This window comes from Melozone crissalis, unplaced genomic scaffold (genome assembly GCF_028551555.1).
Source record: "Melozone crissalis strain CALT ecotype California unplaced genomic scaffold, PUWL_Pcris_2 ptg000023l_1, whole genome shotgun sequence".
NCBI lineage: Eukaryota > Metazoa > Chordata > Aves > Passeriformes > Passerellidae > Melozone > Melozone crissalis.
The window spans coordinates 7286004-7306633 of NW_026535801.1; the positions used below are offsets into that span (position 1 = coordinate 7286004).

General features: G+C 41.4%; 1 protein-coding gene across 1 annotated transcript in view; it reads left to right on the plus strand.

Moving 5' to 3' along the window:
- Positions 1–398: 398 nt before the first annotated feature.
- Positions 399–20630, plus strand: part of ERBB4 (erb-b2 receptor tyrosine kinase 4) — a 465169-nt gene continuing 444937 nt past the window's right edge. The window contains exon 1 of the mRNA XM_054278524.1: positions 399–444. Coding sequence (XP_054134499.1) covers positions 429–444 — 16 coding nt within the window. The 5' untranslated portion in view covers positions 399–428. The remainder of the gene's footprint in view (positions 445–20630) is intronic.

Below are 20630 nucleotides of genomic sequence, written 5' to 3' on the forward strand. Positions count from 1 at the left end.
ACTGCTCAAAAGCTGAGTTGTTGCACTGACTTGGCTTGACTACTTGTTATATAAGTGAATTTGCTACATGCCTAGGTGTAATTGAACTTATTGGGCTAGACTTCATTGGGATAGCTTTCTTTTTTCCTTCTTGTTCTTGATTTCTTTCCAGAAAATCTGTAGTCATATGGTGAGATAAATGGGAATATTGACACTACGGAATACTTGTCTCAAGCTCTACCAGATCAAAGCTTTTAGGGCCCTCTTTCTTCCTTTTCAAACTGAGCCTGAAATTGATCTGTGAAGCTTGTTTCCTAAAATTGGAACAAAGATGGGTATCTTTATTCAAACTGAAATTCTGATCCATAAAAATGTTCTTAATTTTAGATGGAATTTCATTGATTTTTGTATGGCAAAGTCCCAGTTGGTTCCCTAAGTTGGTGGATGAAATGCAACTGAGGGAAGGTAGGCAAAACTTGGTTTTCAAGGACTAAGAAAATGTTTTCCCTTTTGCTGGTGCCTGTTTCCTTGTTCCCGTGGTGATGGCTGTTAGTGGATGGACCAGCTCTGAAGTTGTAGGACTAGTCAAGCTGTATGCTGCAAATTAAAAGTAATTTAGTAATAACTTTTCAAAAGTATCTGCAATTTTTGGTGCCCAACTGGAGCCACTAGAAGAAAATTTTCTTTGCAGTGTCCTGAAAGGAAATTCCTTTGAAGCTTGTTATAAATCAGGTGTTCCAAACTTGCCTGCTTTAGATCTTGTAGATGATGTAAGCTTGCAAACAGAGATATTTGATGTCTTAAGTTTTGCTTTGTTTTGATTGCTTTTTTTAAAGTTCTCTTGCAAAAAGGCAGCTTTTTGGGGGAAGTTACTCAAAAGGAGGAATAATTTAGAGCAGATGTTTTGCACATCTATGGCTGTGTGTGCTGCTAGACAAAGTGGCTGTTTTAGAAAGGAAGCATTTTATCAACAGATCTACAATCTGTCAAACACAACTGACTGCTGGAGAGTCTGTCAGGAACAGCAATTTCACAACTGAGATGGACTTGTGGATCTGTTGAAAGCAGCACCTGCTGTCAAAGGGGTAAGGAAATATTTAGGCATTGGTTAACATACAGAAATAGTGAATTTCTTCTTGAAATCCTGGAGTACATATGCTCAAATTTAGAACAATCTTCATGTTCTGAGGTATCAGCATGCACCTCTCCTCCTCAGATCTCCTGGCAGGTTGAAGAGCTGCATGTGGTGAATTAAGCACAGACTTTTCTGTTTGTTTGTTTGTTTCTAGAGGATCTGAAATACGAGAATCCTAATTTCTTAATGAGTGTTCATGGGGAAAAGGAATGTCATGGCTTTTTAGTTTCAGCTTGAAATGGGATAAAATATTGACTTTCCTAATGCATGATTAATACTTTTTCTTAATGAAGAAAACAAACTGAGCTAAACATGGTAGGCCATAAGTGCAGCTGGCATTTTCAGTGCAGGGGTGAGAGCTGGCCATGTGGGAAATGCTTTTTTGCGGAGTGGAAGGAATTCCTCCCTGCAGTGCTAGAGCCAGGCAGGCACACACACACACATCCCCTGACACTCTGTCTGTGCCCTGGGCTGGCAGCAGGCTGGGCTCTGATGGATGGTTGCCTTGCTGGTCATGGATGCCCCTCACCCGTTTCATTATTTAATTACACAGCAATCTGAATGCTGGGCACTAAAACTGCATTTTCACCCAGAGCTGATTTCCATTTAGTCTGTCATGTTAATAGTGAAATAAATTGCTCTAATTGCCTGCAAACTTCATCAAATTCATATTTCTTCCTTTTTTATTGAATATTTATTAAACTTCATGTCATGTCTTGCTTGGTTGGTAAAAGCGGTCCGGTCTGTGCATAACATTATGCTTTAAAATGCAGGGTGTCACATTTTCCCTCTTCCTCTTGAATTTTAATTCAGATTGTGAAGTTTTGCATTCATGTTCATATTAATCATGCAATTTGAAGAAAAAAAGAGCCAGTCTGCAAGGCATCCTTGTCTCTACATCAGCTCTGATTCTGCTGAGCCTCTTATTTAAAGGAAGGAGCCCCTTTGGGGCCAGACCTGAGGCTGGTGTGAGTTTTCCTGGCAGAGGGGTCTGCTCTTGGTGTGCATGGACTGAAATATTCAGTTTAAATCTGTGAAGTGCTCTCCTCCTTTGAGCTGTGTTCACATACTTTTCAACTGCAGACACGTGCATGAGTGGTGTGTGTGGGGCAAAAAGTAGCAAAACCTGAATTTTAGTGACACTATTCAGCTATCAGTGTTCCTATTCCAAGTATCTCTTAGTTAGTCATGACTCTCACTTTCTCAAAGAAAACTATCTAAGAGTATCTTTGTGCTTGAATTTTTATTTTTTTTTTACATTTCTTGAAGATAATTTCTGGACATGGCGTTCATGGGGAACATGTAATAGGAGTAAAAATGAAAGGTTCCTAAACCATATGGCAAAGGAAAAAAAATAATGAAAGGACTAAACCATATTTTCAGGGACTGATATTTATTTCTCCATATCTCATTATTTTAGAGGCAATTTAGTGGTTTTATTTATTCCTGAGCAATTGATTTGCATACTGTGTGCATTTGTGAGACTGACTTGGAAACCTCCAGGTAGTACCACACTTAAATACATAATGCTAAGCAACATGCACAAACCTTCCAAAGACTGAGGAATTCAGATGGGGCCAGGTATTTAGGGGCAGTTTTAGGTACCTTAATTGCTTGAGGAGGAAGGTAGATCATGTCAGCTCTCTTGAGAGTGGTGAAGAAACATAGCAGTGTTTGGAGAATCCTTCAGCTGCTCTGTAAAGCACCACTGGATTTTAGCTCCTCTGGAGTTTGTCTGTTTGGGTGAAGGGGCTGTGACCTTTGAGGCTGAGAGCACTTTTCTGCCTCTCAGATCTTTGTCAGCGGGTGCTCACCAGCTCCTCTTATCACCTGGCTCTGCCCCGTGCCTGGGATGGCACTGCCAGCAGTGTCGGTGCTGCCGGGCAGCTGGTGGCCATGCAGGGACATCTTCCCTCCCCTGCTCACCTTCGTGTTGCTCTTGGAACCAGCTGTAAGAGCAGTTGCAAATTTATTCTTTAGATAAATTGTCGTGTTCAAATGCATACTTAGATTGCTGTGTTTTGCCTCCCTTGTCAGCTCTGCCAGTTCCAAACCTCACAGGAGGTAAAATTCAGCCTGTGCAGACTCCAAGGAAGGTGGGTTCCTGCCAAGTGATCTTTTTTCCCAAGTGCTTGTAGGTTTAAATTGCTGCTTAGTCTCTTCTTTTTTTCTGCTCTGCCATTTATCCATTTGAAACATGTCCCTTAAAAATTGTGATTAACTACCTCTTTCTTTGGTTTTTCTATTTTTTGGTTATTTTTATTCCCTCCCCTCCCCATGCTTTTAACCACACCAACTGGTATTATTTATGGCTGTAATTAAAATACAGTACATATACAAAATGCTGAATTGGGAATAAATCCGCATTTAAAAATATATAAAGAAATTAACCAGGCCATTGATCAACCCAAGTGGCAAATGCACTGAAGAGGGTTTATCTCTGTGTCAAATGCTTCTGTGAGAAAAACTCCAGTGGAATTGTATATAATGGTTTCATGCACCATTGACAGTCAGTGGTGGTGTTACGATGATAGAGACTTGCTGAAGGAGTCTAAGGCCTCTTTAATTAAAAGGAAAAAAAAGAAAAATAGTTAAAAGTATGATTTGTATTCCAACTAAAGAAATGAACGGGTAAGTACTTATCAACAGGCACAGCTTTTGTGTTTATTCATCCAAGGACTAGAAGCACATATTTTAGCATCTGAATGATTATAAATATGTTTACTAGCTATCAAAATCAGAGCTGTTTAATTTGAGAATACCAATTCATATTCAGATGCCTTTTGCTTTTCACTCCTAGTATTAGATATCCTGTTCAGCATTCATAGCTCTGGCATTCATCATTTTTGGCTCACAACATATTGAGCTGTAACTGAGGACGGTGTCAGAGTGGTTAAGGGACACGGGGTGTGTTTGGATTACTCTTACATCAATGTGTCTTGTCAGAAGGACTGAAAGGAGGCATTAGGAATACATGCAGCATTACCCACTGCAGCAGGAAAGCAGCACTTTTTAATTCTTCTTGTTTCTAGTGGTGTACTTGTCCAAGGGAAAAAATGAAGTACAAAGTCAGTAAATAAGCCTGGTGCAATTAAAAATGATTGGTGCCTGCCTTGAAATAGCCATCTCCAAAACACACCTTTTGTGGCTGGAACAAAGCTGTTGATGATCATGATCTAGGAACTACCAGGGCACACTTGTGTGATGCTGCCTTTGTTTCCTGTGTTGTCTCTTCCAACGTGACAAAATATTCATCTGCTGCATATCCCCGTTTTTGCTCCTTTTTGAAAGTGCCTTTTCAAGATGTCCTTCCCAAAAGTTCATCCAGATGGGACCTTACATCAATAAAAAAAAATTAAAAGGGAAAAGGAAAGAGCAGGTTAGCAAGGAGGTCAACCCAATGCTTCCATGTTCTGGATGGAATCCTGGCAGGCTTTGAGAGCAGCCTCTGATCCTGTAACCATTCCATTGAAAACAGTGGGAAGGAAACCCCTTCCTCATTTAGCATGGGTGGATTTTGCTGTAAAACCTGTTCTCAAGCTACACTCTCATTTTCAAAAGTTGGAGGCAAAACACTATTTTTATTTTAAAAATATTTGTATTTTACAAAGGTCATTTTGGGGCATAATTCCATCTTTCCTTCCTCTCTCTGTCCTAGCTGGTATCTCAGTTTTCCTTCATCACCCGTGTAACAGATATTATAGTGGGTGTAATAATGGATACATGGGTATAATAATAATAACAATTATGTTTAGCAGCTCACTGTGTCCAAAGCCCTGGGCTTGCCTGCCAAACCAGAGCACAGATCACACTCAGATGGTTGCACAGTGATTTGTGCACATCACTTTTCACTTCAGCAGCTCTGTGCTGGCCTCTGAGCTGGAGGGCCTTGGCAGTTCCTGTCACTCTGGCGCTGACTTTTCCAGGGTTTTGGGCCTGCTGAAGTTGGGAGAATTCATGCCAGTGTTTGTGAAGTCTACCATGGGCTGCCCTGCTGGAACTGAAGGACAGCTGGAAAACAAACTGTCCCAGAGATTTCCTTGGGCTCTGAAGGATCACTCAAAATGCTTTGCTAGCAACTGTGAAGACCTGCTGATGTTTCATGGATGTCCTTGATGACTCACAGTAATAAATATGAGCTAAATATAGGGGTTTTTATCAGGCTCTTCTGGCCATTTGGAAGTTTTATTTTGTCTCTCTAGTTCTTTCCATGGGAGCATTCTGCTGCTGAGTGCTGTGTTCATTGTTCTCTGCATGCTTACTCTGGTAGTGCCCTGCTTGCTAAGTATGGCAAAGTCTTTCTGCACCACAGACAGCCCTTCGCTGTTCTTCCATTCCTTTCCTGGTAGTACTTTTCAATTCTATGACCTTTTGTTTGCTTGATGACTTGATTTTTCTCTTGAAATAATCTCCTTTAAATCAGCAGAAGTGGGCAGGGTTCCCCTCCATACATTAGACCTATTGCTGGGTATCACTCCAACCCCTAAAGCAGGGCTTCAGATGTAATCCAGCTTTTCCTGATGTTGATGTTCTGTCTAGAGTTGCCTATCATGTTGCCAAGCTCCTCCTGGTTTCTTGCAGGTCTGGGAGATTACTCAAGGCATGCCTGTTCTCCCTCTGTACATCCCCTCACAGGATGGGGAAACAAAATAATGGGACTGTTTTCCTGTTGCGTAGTGAAAATTCTGTAGCTCTGTAATTTTTCTTCCTGGTAAGTTTGTTCTTACCTAGGTTGTGCATTAATCATTTTGTTTTCCAGTGTATAATATCTTTCCTCAGGAGATTTCTCCCTTCTCCCCCATCCCTGCCTTGCATACACCCTGGTGTTGTGTGATGCCAGCAGTGGCTGAAGGCAAATACCATTAATTTGAAATCTGAGCATGCTGTGCAAAGGCTGGGGGGGGTTCCAATATGTTTGTTTTTGGAAAAAAAATAGCGCTGTCTTGGGAAGCGGTATTATCATACACTTGTCTCACAGACTCTTCAGGGCTCACATTTTCAAGTGCCCTGTGGTTAGGAATGGATCTTAGGGGTGAGTGTCCGAAAGCACTTGGCGTCCCACAGCTCCTGTTGGGAACAGCTGTGCCCATGGAGGGTGAGCCCTGCTGTGCCAGGCTGGGGGATCACCAGGGCAGTCTGCTGCTGCCTGGGGTATGGGCTGTGTTAACCTCCTGCTGCAGCATCTGCCTGGTGACGTTCTGGGGACATGGTTGATTTGACGTGAAACTCCACGTGGGATAATCCATTTAAATTACCATAACTGCAGCCGTGGTCCAAGTCCGCTGGAGTCAAAGCAAATTGTTTGTCCATTATAATTCTCACTAATTGCTGTAATTTTGATGCAGCAAGAAGTACACAAATTCAATAATTTTTCCAGAAACCTCGAGGTGAGCAAAGAGCTTACTGGAGGAGACGAAGCCTTCAACTTAGTGATGGATTTAATTCACAAGAATTATTGTTTTGCCAGCAAAGCTTTCAGCATGCTTTGCAAGTTCCATCTGTCCTTTTCAAATCCTGTTCAAACAGTGTTGCAGTGGTGATTTCCCAGAAACAAATATGCTTCCTGTCAGTTAACAGGAAAATTGTCCATGATGTTGAGGTTTATCTTCCTCCTCAGGTAAAACCTGGTAGCTGGACCTAGTTAGTGTGTGAATAGTCACAAATACTGCAACACCCAAATGTGGGGACATCTACAAAGTACTTGCTCTATTTGTTCTGTAGGCAGGGGATCCTCAGCACTTTCTGAAGATTGATCCTTTTTCTCTGTGTGGGTTTAAGTAGCACAAGTGGTTGCTACTATAGGAAAAAATCATTTTCTTTGATATTGCCACTTGAAAGGCAAGTTACAGTATTGAGCTTAGTTATTCCCTACTTTATTTACTCTTTTTTAATAGAAAATATGGGAGGAAAAAATATTCAGCATTTGTAGAGAGATACTTGTGTTCTTCTGCCAGATACAGAGGCGTGAAAGAAAGCATTATGCATAACAAGATATTCTCAGGAGATCTGTTTAGCAGAAGGGCACAGTGTTAGATGTAATTTGTTTACTGACAGAGTTTCCAACAATGGTGCAATGGACCAGGAAACATCACTAAAGTAATGAGTCCTTTCCTTTTTTAAACTGATTATGTTTGAAGAGTGCAAATTAACCCGCTTTTTGAAGCTGCTGCTTAGGTGAAACAATTTGCTGATGAAAAGGCATCCCCCAACTGGCTCCAGCAGCTGATATGGATAAAAGGTGCAGAGGCCATGCACACATAGGAGAAAAGCTGTTTTCTGTAAATCAAATGCCAGTAGCAACCAGGCTGATCTAATCCAGGACCTACTGTAGTGGAATTGTGGGGCCAAGAACAAAGGCGTTGTGTTGTGTGCAAAGAAACTACTGTCAGTAAAGTTGGCTTGGCTGAAGATCAGCATAACTCCTGGGTATTTGGGTAGCAGGGGGCTGCCCAAATGCTGCCTGATCTCCTCACACAGCACAAATGTCTGTCAGCTAACCCTGCTGCTCATTGGTGCCTGTGTCAGGTGTTCATGCAGCCCGCTCTTCATCCTGGTGGCTTGCAAGGGATACAGGGCACAGATATTATTGGGGATTGATCTGAGAATCACGCAGGGTCATTACTGCTGGGTCTCAAACAGAGCACAAGTATCTCCCTAAAAATGCTGAATGCTCTTCCTCCTATATTTTCTGTTTAAAAAAAAAGTAAATAAAGTAGGGAATAACAATGACCCAGCTGCGGTCTGAGCTCTCCGGAGAAATCGCTCAGGATCCTGCAGAGCACCTGAAAATAAGTTTTCATGGTTCCCATGTTTTAGGCAGGTGCTATTGGTTATCCATGCCTGACAAAAGCAGAGGTGCACATTTACACCATTTCCAGCCACCTGTGATTGTGACTTGTCTGTAATGGGCTCTTTCCTTTCACGTTGTGTAGGTTTTGTTTGTAGTGAATGCAAGAACCATGTGCTCATCTGAAAATGAATGCAAAAGGAGTATTTGGCAGTGAAAAAACTCATATGGGAGATTTCCATATGCCCTGCTGAGAATTAGGCTCAAGTATCAGTGGGAACTCAGTGCCCAGCTGCCATTTGTCTCTGCTTTTAAAAGAGATTTTTCCATAGAAACAGTGCTTTATAGTAGATGAATTCAACATTGTTTTTAATTTGGTCAAGCAAAGGTTCTTCTGGAGGAACAGTCTGGTTTGTCCTCTTAACAAATCATTACATTACAAAATGATCTGGACATGTAGTTTTGATTTCCTTAAGTACTGGAGTTGGGCTTGAATGACAGAAACAAGCATTCAGTGTTATCTGATGCTCTTGAGACTCCTGACAGATAAATAATTCAGCCCTTCAACACAATGTTTTGGTAGAAATTAGTGTGCCTACTGGGTATAAAGCAGAGGTGCCATTCATAGTAATGCAGACACCTCCCTGGGGTTATTGACTATCCTCAAGTGAGATCTGCTCACTTGAAATGATCACCTTTTTCAGAAAAACACATTTACTTTAATGGCTTTCAGTATCTCTAGCTTAGCTGTTTTGGTGACTGTTTCCATTTCAGTGATTAATGCTGTTAATAACTATAATCAGAATTCTTTTTAATGCCATCCTCTGGTAAAACTAGTAATGCTAGAATTTCTGTTTTCCATGGTAAATGTGTTTTCTGTATAAAAATTACATGCATATCTGTTTCTTTCTGAAGTAGAGCAAAGCTACCCAGGATTAATGCTTGCCACAACTCCTGCTTCAGTGTTAGAAAAGCCAAATATGAATGTGCCCCTTTTTCCTTCTCTTAGCTGAATTGCACACGAAAAACCAGAAAGTAGATGTCAATTTTGTGTTATAGAACCTTTAAAATTGTTCTGCTTCAGGCTAAAGCCAGTTCCTTCCACCTCCTGGCACACTGATGATGATGATGACCTCTCAGCAGCCTCTGAAGCATTCCATGATGTTTAATTCTCACTTAAAGACTTGGTGTTTGCCAGCAGAAGATGTTGTCACATATTTCCCTGCCTTTGGCCTAGGTGGGGAATACCAGACAGCATTGTGATGTTCTGCTCTGCAGTGATTTTTGGCAGGAGGTGTTGAAGGCCATATGGATTTTACCTTCTGTAAGCTCATCCCTAATCCCATTCCTCCCGTTTCATTTTTGCAATTGAATTATTAGCTGGCAAAGAACTTGGAGTTAGGTCTGTGAGAAAAACAGGAAGCTCTCAGAATAAGCACAGGAAGACAAAGATGGATTGAAAGTGCCTGTTCTGTGGTTCACTGCCCAGCCCAACAGGAATTGTGGTTCTGGTGCAAATAGCTCAAGCACAGGTGTAAAGAAAAAAGTTAAAGAAAAATAGCATGACTTTTCCACCACTAGTTAATAGATTTTATTATTTATTTTTATTTTATAGATTGGATTTTTATTTTATAGAGACATGCACTCATGTCTCTGACTTTCCCTTGGTCTATTTGGTAAGAAAATCTTCTCAAGCATTGTTGTTTACTGAATTTTCTACTCTTTATTTTCAAGTCTGTAACTGAGAGTTTTAGGGTTTGTTGATTTGGTTGGTTTGTTTTCCTTTTTTTTTTTTTTTTCTTTTCTGGCCTTACAATATAGAAATACTTACTAAAAATCCTTAGGAATGGTTAACTCAATGAAAAGAATTTATTTTACTGAAGAGAGTTTCACACAGGCTACAAAGCTCTGTTTTGTTCACAGATAGACAGTGGAGGACAACAGTGAATTAAGAATGCAATGGGTACCTGGAAAATTACCCTTACTTATTTTCCTAGTGGTGATGATGCTTTTGAAAAGCACCAGTTAAGTGCAACAATGATTTTGTCTTCATATTTTTCTTGCAGTACGAGTACTGGAAAATGTTCAGAGGTATTGGTACAATAATTTCCAGGGGAAAAAAAAAAAAAACTGTCTCCATTCAGATTTCTGAATTTATTATGCAGGTGAATGCAGATGCAGTTGAGCTGCAGAGAGGCCTTGAAGGAATCTTCCTCTTGTCTTTTTTCTTCTCACCAAAATGACAAAAGGTGAATTTATGGATCAAATTAAGATTTCATTGTGAAAGTTGTCTCTCCAGAGTTCTTCCTCCAGGTCCATCAAAGCCCAGCTCCCTGCTTTTCCTCCTGCTTGGGCAATGAAGACTGCCTGGTCTGTGGTGAAAAAATGTGATCAGAATCAACAGGTGTTTATTGTACCTGAAAGTTTTAATTTATTTTTTTTAAGCTCTAGCATATTGTGTCAATTTTGATCTAAGCTAAATGGCTTCTCTCAAGAGAATACCAAAGCTTTTTCCACTCACTGATGCTACTTCCCTTTAGCAGTAGCTCATGGCAGAGCACCATAAAAGTGGTATCTTGTAATAATCTGCAGTAGAGTTGTTTGGTTTCCATGGATCTAAGGAAAATGCCTGTGTTTGAGTTTGATCACCTCTCACTGCTGTGTGCAGAATGACATCAAGGATTAGGGAACCAGTGGCACAAGACACATCAAACTATTTCTTGCTGTTAGAAGACAAACTTAAGTAGTACAGCAAACTTACTTTTGAACTCCTTTGTGTTGTTTTCTTATTTAAAGGGGAAAGAGATGACACTGTACTATCAGCAAAGTAAACCAAAAATGGAGTTTGGATATCTGACTGGTTAGCCAGTCTGTCTTTTTTTTTCAATTTAAGGATCATGGTTTTGTGGCACTGTTAATTGCAAGGAGAAATGCCATAAAATGTAGCTCATCCTCAATTTAAATGTTGTTTGGTTATCCAGGTAAAGTACCATGCATGGCAATTGAAATCATAGCAGTGTCTTGTTCCTTTCCCCCAGTCAGTGGCTGTTTATTAGGAGTTTCTCTTCTAGAAACTGATTTCAGTGTTCAGTCTTCCCTTCTTCTTTGTTTGCATTGGCATCCCAGGTGGTTCCATGGCTACAGCCTTTGTCTGTTCTGCAAGATCTGTGCATCACATTACAGATATTGCATTTCTGTGCTGGGAACTGGGTGCAAGGTGGTGATCACACACCATAACGTGGCAGTGAAAGATATGTGCAAACCCACATCTGGCTCCAGAGGCTCCAGGGATTTGTTGGGAGGCTGCTGTGAAGGGAGAGATGTTTGTGCATGGCACACTCTTAGGTTTCTGCAGGAATCTGCTCCAGGCAGAGGCTGGGCTGCTGTCTAATGGTGCTTCCAGCAGCTGGTGATGCTCGACCCCTGCTGTCCCTGAGCTGCTCCATGGGGCTGTCTGAGCTGTGTGCTGGCCTGCATGGACTCAGCACTGGTAGAAGAATGTGTTGGAGCCCATGAGCTCAGTTACCTGAGTCTGGCAGCTGTCCAGGAGCTGAGTCCAGCCACCTCACTGCCTGCTGTTCCACCACAACTCCAGTTGTGAGAAGGCGGGATGTGAGTCTTTGCCTTTGATTCTATACTAGAGAGATGGAAAAATGCTCAACCCAGTCTCTCAGAAGTATGACAAATACCATAATGAAATCTGTTATCATTTGTTTCACTGCGAGTGCTTCTTTTTTTCCCTTGTCTCAAATGGTTAAGTGCAATACCAAATGGAACTGCTGAATACTTTGCTGTGTGGCAGCAAACTGTGGAACTGTCACTTGTGGAGTTGTTCAGGTTGTTTTGGGGGTTTAAGTTTGTGGCTAATGACCTCTGTAGTGGTCATACAACCACAAAGCTGGAAGTCAGAGAAGCATCCGGGCCACCCAGTATATCAGTGCTTAGTTGACAACGTGCAAGACCTGCTTGTGATTTATAGCCTGATAAAGGGACACACTTTTTATGTTCTGCCAAGACAATTGGCAGAATATTTTAGGCACAGATGGCACATTAGCCCTGGACAGCTGGTTCCCTCTCTGCTGTCACATCCAAGGACCATCTAACTAATACTGTCACACATGACCCAGTTCGCTGGGTAACCGAGAGGGGTTCTCACGCGTGGCTTCGTGTCAGCCTGAAGGCACATGAAAATCAATCTGCTAAAAGACTTGCCTCCAAGAGCTTTCCAAGACTTAGCACCCCACCATGCCCTTCTGGCTGTTCACTTGCTGACCTCCCTCTTTTCAGCGGCGTGAGCGTAACCAGAGTTTGTTCCTGGTGCTGGGGTGTGCACATGTGCAGCCTGCAGAGTGTGGTTCTCTCCTTGCTGTGTCCTCTAATCTGCATCTGCACAAATAAATGTGCATTTGAAAACACAAAAAGGCAAGAGGAAAATCACACATGTGTAGCATGAATCTCTTTAATGTGAGGCAATAAGGGATCACTGGAAGGTGGCTGCATTGAAAGGTGTATCTTTAATACTTTGTAAAAAGAAAAAAAATAATACATGTATTATTTATGTAATACAGTATATAGTGACAGTATAAATTATGTGTAGGTGATAGTGAGGATGAAAAGAACAGAGGATGAACTAAAACTTCAAATGCTTTTGGAAAGAAAAAAAAATCTAACCCCAAATTTTTTCTAGAACACAGGCAGGAAAGGTCTGAGGTAGAAAGCTGAAAGTTATGTTTGTTGACAGATGAAACACATTTCTGAGATCAGAAACTCAGTATTTCATGGTATGGTCCCAATAAAAATAAAACAGGTTTTCCATATTTTCTTGCTGTTCTATCAGAGCTTCACTGACTTTGCTGCAAACTGCTGTGCAGAGCGCCTTTAAAATGTATTTTGGTTTACAGTGTCAGATACAGAGTCCAAGAGAGGTGATGGGATTAGTGTGAGCTTTTATTGATGCCAAGGTATTAGACCAGAAACATTGGAAGTTTGTGTTTGTGTTTAAAGATACAATTTTAATAAGGTAGAAGTCAATTTATCGCAGGAACGGTGGTGTTGGATTGTGGAGAGGTAAACAACCAGCAACTAGGAGACAGGAAACATCACCCTGCCAGTGGAGCAGTGGGAAAATATCCACTTGCATTACCCCTGATCCCTGCTGTCAGCAGGGTTTCACTGTCTGTGCCTGGAGAGCAGCTTGGTTTGTCTTGGAGCAGGGAACATGGGGATGGATGTCTGTGCAGCATGAGGCTCATGGAATGCAGGGGATCACAGGGATCCCAGGCACAGCTTGCAGGATTTCAGCTAACTGGAGCCCCAGATTCTCCAGGTGCTCTTTACAGAAATTTTGTGCTGTTTTAAGGGTTAATGATAACAAAAGATAGACTGAAGAACCATTCAAGTTATTTTCCAAATTAGAGCTAAGGTAAAGGCTTTGGTTTTTTCTTACAATATTATCTGCTGTTTTCATTAGGGTTTGCCCCCAAAGGTGAGAGTTTCATTGGGTTTAGTGGAGAAAGCTGCCTAAACTTATCATGAAGCTCTTTATTTAACATTAATGGAAGCAGAGAGCAGTAGTTGAGTTCTGTTTTAAACAAAATCAGTATTAAAGACATCTCTCTGAGCTGTATATTAAATGCCTCTGTAGAACTGCCATAGAAGTTGCAGGCTTTCATTTTCAGGGAATCTGGAATATTTCAGCACAGAATGTGCAGCTCTGGGTGTGAGACCACAGTGTCAAATTTCATTTGCACTGGAGTCACTTACAGGTGACATGTAAAAGTGCTTTTTAAATTTGCTTTCAGAGGCACTGGAATAGATTTGTAAGATTTCCAGTGTTTGCTGTGTTGTGTGTATTACTTGACTGACCAAGTGTCTCTGAAGAATAACAATTCTGAAGGCTCTGTCAGAGTCAGGTAACCTTTGAAAGACTTTGTGCTGCAGTAACAGAGTGAAGTACATCACACTGATTCAGCCTCCCAAGGGATTTGGTAATCTATAATTAACAAATTAGTGCCAATCACCAGCCTGGTTGGACATTAAGGATCGATTAGCATTGGGACTGACATTGATGTGCTCCAGAGTCCTGGAATTTCATTGAGCAGATGAAAACCTTTGTGCAGCAGAGGGTGACACTCTGCCATGGTCTCAGTACAAAGAGGAGTCTTATTAACCCCAGGTAGGAATTAAGGAATAATTGGTTGTTCCCAAGCTGAGCAGGTGACTGTGGGGGCTGGAGGAGCCAGCTTTAGGCTGGGAATCCTGCAAGTGGAATGACCTTCCCTCCCATTTGTTCCTTCCTTTTCACTGCTGCCTGTTTCCCTCTAAACAGTGGGGAAATGCTGAAATTAAAGCATATGTGGCAAAGAAGTTTGCACAGTGCCACAGAAAGGCAGCTTTGTACCTGGAGGTGTTACCAGCCTTTCGTGTTCTTGGCCCCAAAATTAAACTATGGGTAAAATAAGTATGGACATGAGTGAAAAAAGCATCTATTTCAGCTTGTTTGATTATCTATAACGTTGAAATTAAGAATTTTAACTGCACTGAAAACTATATATTCCATTTGGTGTAATTACAGGCAGCACTCCTGATTGCATATGAGCCATGGGCAAAATTATTAGCAAATGGGTGCACTTGTGTGTGCTCACTGGCATGCTGGTAATTGTTTCATCCTTTCAGATCATCTGTGTAATGACAGAGATTGTGAAAGCCCTTGTCCTAAGCTTTTATTCAGTAAAGGAGCCGTGCTTGATAAGGCATTATGGTTGATAAGAACCATGCAGCTAAATGAGTACATGACAGCAGCAAGTGGACAAGCGGATGAGTAATGGAATAATCCCTTCAGTGACTAAGGAAAAGTTTACTTCATTTTGAAGAGCAGGTTGTTTTCTGGTGCTTTGAATTTCCCAGTATCTCCCAATATCTCTGGGAGTGTTTTTATCTCTTGCTGCCACTGAGTTTTCACTTGGAGGTTTTGCTGCAGTGTGAGAGGAGTGTCAGCTGATGGAACCAGCTCTCCCAGACTGCTCTGGCAGGAGCAGTGTTGCTGTTTGGGCTTTGCACTTGTTGGGCAAGATTTCTCCATAAATTGGAGACTCCAGGTTGCTGCCTTATCCATATGATCCAGCACCAGCATCCATATTCTGAAAATTCTGAAAAGAGCCCTGGTTCACTTAGTGCTGTGTTAGACTGGCAGGGAGGACTGAGATGGCGATTCTGACCCATTTCAAAATATTGCTGCTGTTTTGGCTTGTAACAGGGGAAATAGGAATGACCAGGCTGGGCTTGGCACTTTGGAGTCTCCTGGGTTGCCCTGTGTGAGCTGCGAAGATTTCCTGAGGAAAAACTCAGTCAAGAGTGGTACTCCATCTGAGCTGTTAAGGTTTTTGGCAAGATGATGATGGTGTTTTGAGTGAAAGTTCACTCCAGGTGAAATTTCAAAGCCTTTCTGATCACCTCCATGAGTTTCATGCAGACTTTTCTTTCCTCATGTTGTGGTGGCTAGCTTAGGAAAAGGAAGGATGTGTCAGAGTTTGTTTTGTTACAGTTGGACACTTTACCCAAGTATTCTTCTCAAACAAAAAAAATGAAGTGAAATCCAGTGTAGACGTAGAACAAGTCATAATGACAACTTTAAATCACTGCTCTAATTAGTGAGCACTTCCTGGGGACTCATTAGAATTATAAAAGCATTATTGTTGGTATGCAGTGGCTGGAACATGTCGGGTTTTGGGCAGTTCAACAATATTACCTTGAAGAAAAGAGTTTTTGCAGCCTTTAAGAATTTTCTGTGGTTTGTCAGAAAGCACAAATTGCAGTGTCCTAGAAATCCTTTATGAATTGGGCCTTCTGTTCACTCTTATAAATGAGGAGGGGTTTTGAGTTTATATGCCACAGTCTAATAGGTATATAGTGACTGTTTAATGGGATTTACATTCTCTCAAACAAAATTAGGGTGGTAAAAGACAATGCAACATGCTGTAATGTAAATGGGACTGACGGCAGAATTAAATGTTTGTGGAAACAGGGCAGCAGATCTATCAAGAGCTAATTAGACAGAGAGTTCAGAGACAGACTTGGGAGTAAACAGCACCAACAAAGAGAGAGGGAGAGCAAGAAAGAGAGAAAATGGAGCCTTTGTGCACTGATGAAAAGGAGTTATAAACAAGGTTATTTAAATTGGAAGGTCTGATGGAGCCTGTCCCGTGAGAAGGACTTACTCTTATCTGAACCTGTTGATTAACACAAGTTGAATGGCAACTTTGATAACCCCTTTTATGTGCAAATAGTTCCTCTTTGTTGCAGTTTGCTATTCTTGGTATCTTCCTCTCCTACACTTTTTCCACAGGATAATGTTTCCATTTGAGCCTTTCTCTCAGGCACCAGCTTAAAAACAAGACTTGGGCCAAAATATTCCCAGAGAGCAGCACCAGGGCAGAGCAGAGAGTTTAGGTATGTCCTGATCCCTGCAGGGGAGTGTGCATGGCAGGAAGGCATCCCTGTAGAGAGCCATCAGGTGAAAATGATGCTGTGGAATAAGGGCAGAGTGGATGAAGCTGGCATGTAGAGGATGCTGCTTGCCTGCCATGCCATCAGCTGTGTGTCCTTGCCATTATTGCACCATTTGGCACTGCCACTGCCTTGTGCAGGCTCCTGCTGTCACATGAAGGAAGCAAGATTTGTTTGAATAAAACCCTGTATATATTTACTTCACAAGGGTTAGTCCCTGAATTTAGCAGGAACAGGATTTGATCAAAATAAATTTGTTGTAAAATCATTAATAATCCATTGCTGAGGTATTTAAATGATTTTTCTTTAGTTTTCATAACTTTTCTTCAAACCTAGCCTAAGAAAATCTCTGGAATGAAGAAATTGTGAGTAAGAAATAACATAGTAACTTTGTGATTTTATATTTATAGAAGGCTTATTCAGGGCAGTCCATGGCATTTCCTCTATTACCATCTTTGGCAAATCCCAGTTTGGGTTTGGTTGTTTTGGTTGTTTTTTTCCTTTGAGCTGTATGTAAATGGACCTTGCTGAATTTTGCACAATGATGTTTGTACTGGGAGGGGATCAGAAAAACTCTTGTGGTTTTGGGGTTTTTTTAATGGGAGAATTGCCATTTTGACATTTGATTTTGCTATTCTAACAGCAGAGCTGTGATTCTAAGCATGTAAGAGTTGGGATGAGAAGCCGTGCTGGTTTCTCTGACAGAAAATGTCATTTTTCAGAGGGAAACATAAAGCCTTGCCATGAGGGGTTGGTGAAGCAAGAGGGAAAGGAGTGCCATGTCTGAGGGCCTTTCCCTGAAATTTGATCTCAAATTTCTGTCTGAAACCAAACCCACTGCCTCTGAAAGCCAGATCAGATAGGAACACTCTGTGTGAAGTGTCTGACAACTCTGGTTTCAACAGAAATACACCAAGTCCTGTCTTATTTGCTCAGAGAAGCTGACTCTGGTAGGGAGTGCGATTTTATCTCTTGGGGAGTGTTATTTGATGAAAGACATCTGGGCTTGTGCCAGGAAGGTGGAGCCTGTGCCGAGTCCTGGAGCTGTGGCATGGGGAAGGTGGTTTTTGCCATGCAGACAAGGGCTACTCCAGAAAATCCTCCTGCATTCTCATTTTTGACATAACTTGTGCTGAAAATCCATGCTGCTTGAAGTTTATTCCTTTCCCTGGAATAATACTCCTGCAAGGATTAAAGTAATGTGGGTATTTGGTTTGGTTTTTTTTTTTTATTTCATCTATGAAGAGGCATTCCCTAAGGAGAGGAAAAAAAACCCCAACTGATCTGGGTGTAGTAGTTACCAATCAGAAATCAATTACATTTTTCTTTTTTTGCTTGCTTAGTGTTCTTACAAGTCTAGGTCACAGTTTTCTTTGCCTTTACTTCATCAGAGCAGCATCCTTGTGTTTGACAAGGTCTTTGGGAAGCCATTGACTTTCATGTTCGTTTGATTAGAGTTTAAAAATGAAAGCTCTGCATTTTGGCTCTGACAGCAAAGGCACGGGGATGTTTTGGATCCCCTTCCTTTGGTGCCTCATGCAAAGAGGAAGGAGAGCTGGTGTGTGTGAGAGGTTTTTGTCAGGGATGGGATGTTTTTCCTAGGGTATGAACAGGTGACTTTTTCCAAATCCTCTGGCAATACCCTCTGAAGAAATTTTATTTAAAGAATGGTGCCCATGTTCTAATTGCAGGGAAGAATCTGCAGGTGAGAAGCCAAACTTGCCATGTGGTGAATCTGAGAGATCTCTAGCTGTAATAATAATAAAAATAATAGATGATAATAGCGGGCAGCAGCAGTGGTGCAGTGTAAATGGCACAAGCCTTAGCATATGTTATTGCTTTGCTGGTAACTGGCACCAAGCTCGTGATTGAATGCAGAAGGATAAAACCACACTCCCTTTTTACCTTCTTTCAGTCACACCAGGGCCTTTGACAAATTATTTTCTTGTTTCTTGGGTTTCAGCTGAAGAGCACAAAGCAGCAGCTTGAAATGTGTGAGGGAATTTCACCACAGCTGCACACACAGACCTCAAATAGATCTCCTTTGTTTCTCTAGGAAAAAAACAGTGACAAAAATATTATTCCTAAAAAAATATGGCTTGGTGGTTTTCCTTCCTGACTTTTAGGAAGAGTTTCCAATGAGAGTTTCTCAGAAGAAATGACCACTCTGAGCTTGGTGCAGTGAATCCTTTGCTAGCCTATCCTCTGCTAGCCCTGGCTGTAGTTAATTCTGTGAAATGGAAGCAGAGGTGTTGCTTTGGCAGGGAGGTGCCAATTTGAGGTTTTGGGTCCAGTTTTGCATATTGCCCGTATCTGTAGTCACAGTCACTGCCTGTTCCAGGCTGCAGGTCACTCTCACTTGGTTTTATTATAATACTTTGAGCTTTTATATGGATTTTTTAAAATAATTTTTTGTGAGGTTTTTTTTTTTAGGGAGCAAATGTTTGTCCTAAAACTTCATCCCTCCTCTTTTTTTTTTTTGTTTTTGGTACTTTAGAACATCATAAAATGCATCAAATCATGTAATTTTGTTAATTTTGTGCTGTTACACACACAATATAATTTTAGTGCAGAGGTGTTCTTCCAACAATTCTGTGTACAAGTTTGATTTTATTTCATGGTAGGAGAACTTAAAATTCAGAGTGAGTTCTTGGATGTAAAACCCTGCCCCTTTGAAAAATCTGCCCTCTTTTGAGTTTCAGCTTCACGAGGCTGTGCTGAAAGCCTGGGTGGCTCTGCTGCTTTCTTCTGTGGTGTTCTAGTAATACAAAAGCCCATTGATTGATTACAGTTGCCAGATGCAAGTACTGTACAGGAGTAGCCTGGTCTCAAATTCCAGCTGTAAGCAGATTTTTAGCCCGGGCTGCTCATTGTCCACCCCCTCCCAGGCAGCATCCTCACGTGATAAATAACAGTGTCTCATCAAGGTCATTGGGAAAGGCCCTTTTTTACATATCTCATAAATTTTAGCCAGGTGCCAGTGATGTGAGATTAATGTAATGGCGCTCCAGCAAGCACTCAGGCTTGTCTTAATTATGCTAAGGTTGCTGGTTCACCGTTTCTCTTCATCTGTCTCCTGCTTTAGGGAACACTAAACACTATGTCATTAGATTGTCTGTTCCACAACATTGGCCCTTTGCATTTACAAAGTCATCAGGTGCCTTATGACCTAGCTTTTCTAAGGTATTAAATTAAATAAATAGTGAAAACAAAACAAAAAATAAAATAATTAAGTAGAAGAGGAGGCTGGTGATGGAAGGAGGGCAGAAGGAAGGGGTATAAATGCACCTTTGTGCCTGGTGGGACTGGGAAGGGCTACAAGCTTGGGGGATTGATTTTCCTGTTTTATTGTGGGGTTTTTCCTTTCTTTTTTGTTTTTTTGGTGGTTTTTTGTTTTCCCCTTTGGAATTGAAAAATCCTCTCCTGCACTGTTTGGGGAACCAGTGAGAAGGGATTAAACCTTAAACAAACCTTGGATGTTTCTTCCCTGAGCTCTGGGATGGGGACAGGGGACAGCAGTCCCATGGCACTGAGCTTTGTGTCCTGCCATAATAAAGCTCCTGTTAAGGCAGGGAACCATTTCCTCCTACATCTGGGGCACTATGAGTAATATTTCTTGGACATTTGTTCCCTTCCATCTGCAGGCTCTGTTTAGCAGCCTGGAAAAAAGGCTGACCTTGATTTTTGTTTTATTTATTTTGTGTTTTATGGCCACAATGAAAGAGACTTTTGTTTCTAGTCTGAGCATCCCCTGCTGGCTTTGCAGGGAGGAGAGTTTGGAGATAACCAGAAAGGACTCTCTGATGGACCAGTTTTGATTTGTGTGAGAATAAATGCCTCCAAAGGGCCTGAACAAGGCTTGGGTTGGAGCTGCTTGGTGGCTGTACCCAGACTGGGGCAATCTGAAACTTTGCCATGAGAAGGGAGAAATCAGGGGTCTGCTATGTTCAGTGTCAGCTCTCTGTGATGTTCTAAGATGGCTCACTCTTAATTTTCAGGAGCTGCTGGAGAAAGTAATGGGATTGCAGATGAGACAAGTTTTTCTCTTATTTGCATGCTCTGAATACATCAGATCCCAATTTCTGCAACCAAGGCTAAATTAGAGCGTGGTGCTCCCTTCACTACCTAGTACTTGTAAAAATCTTTTTAAAAGGACATAAAAAGTGTTCTTCACAAAGGAGGGCCTTATGTGAGGCACAGAGATGCAGGCAGAGCAGAGCAGTC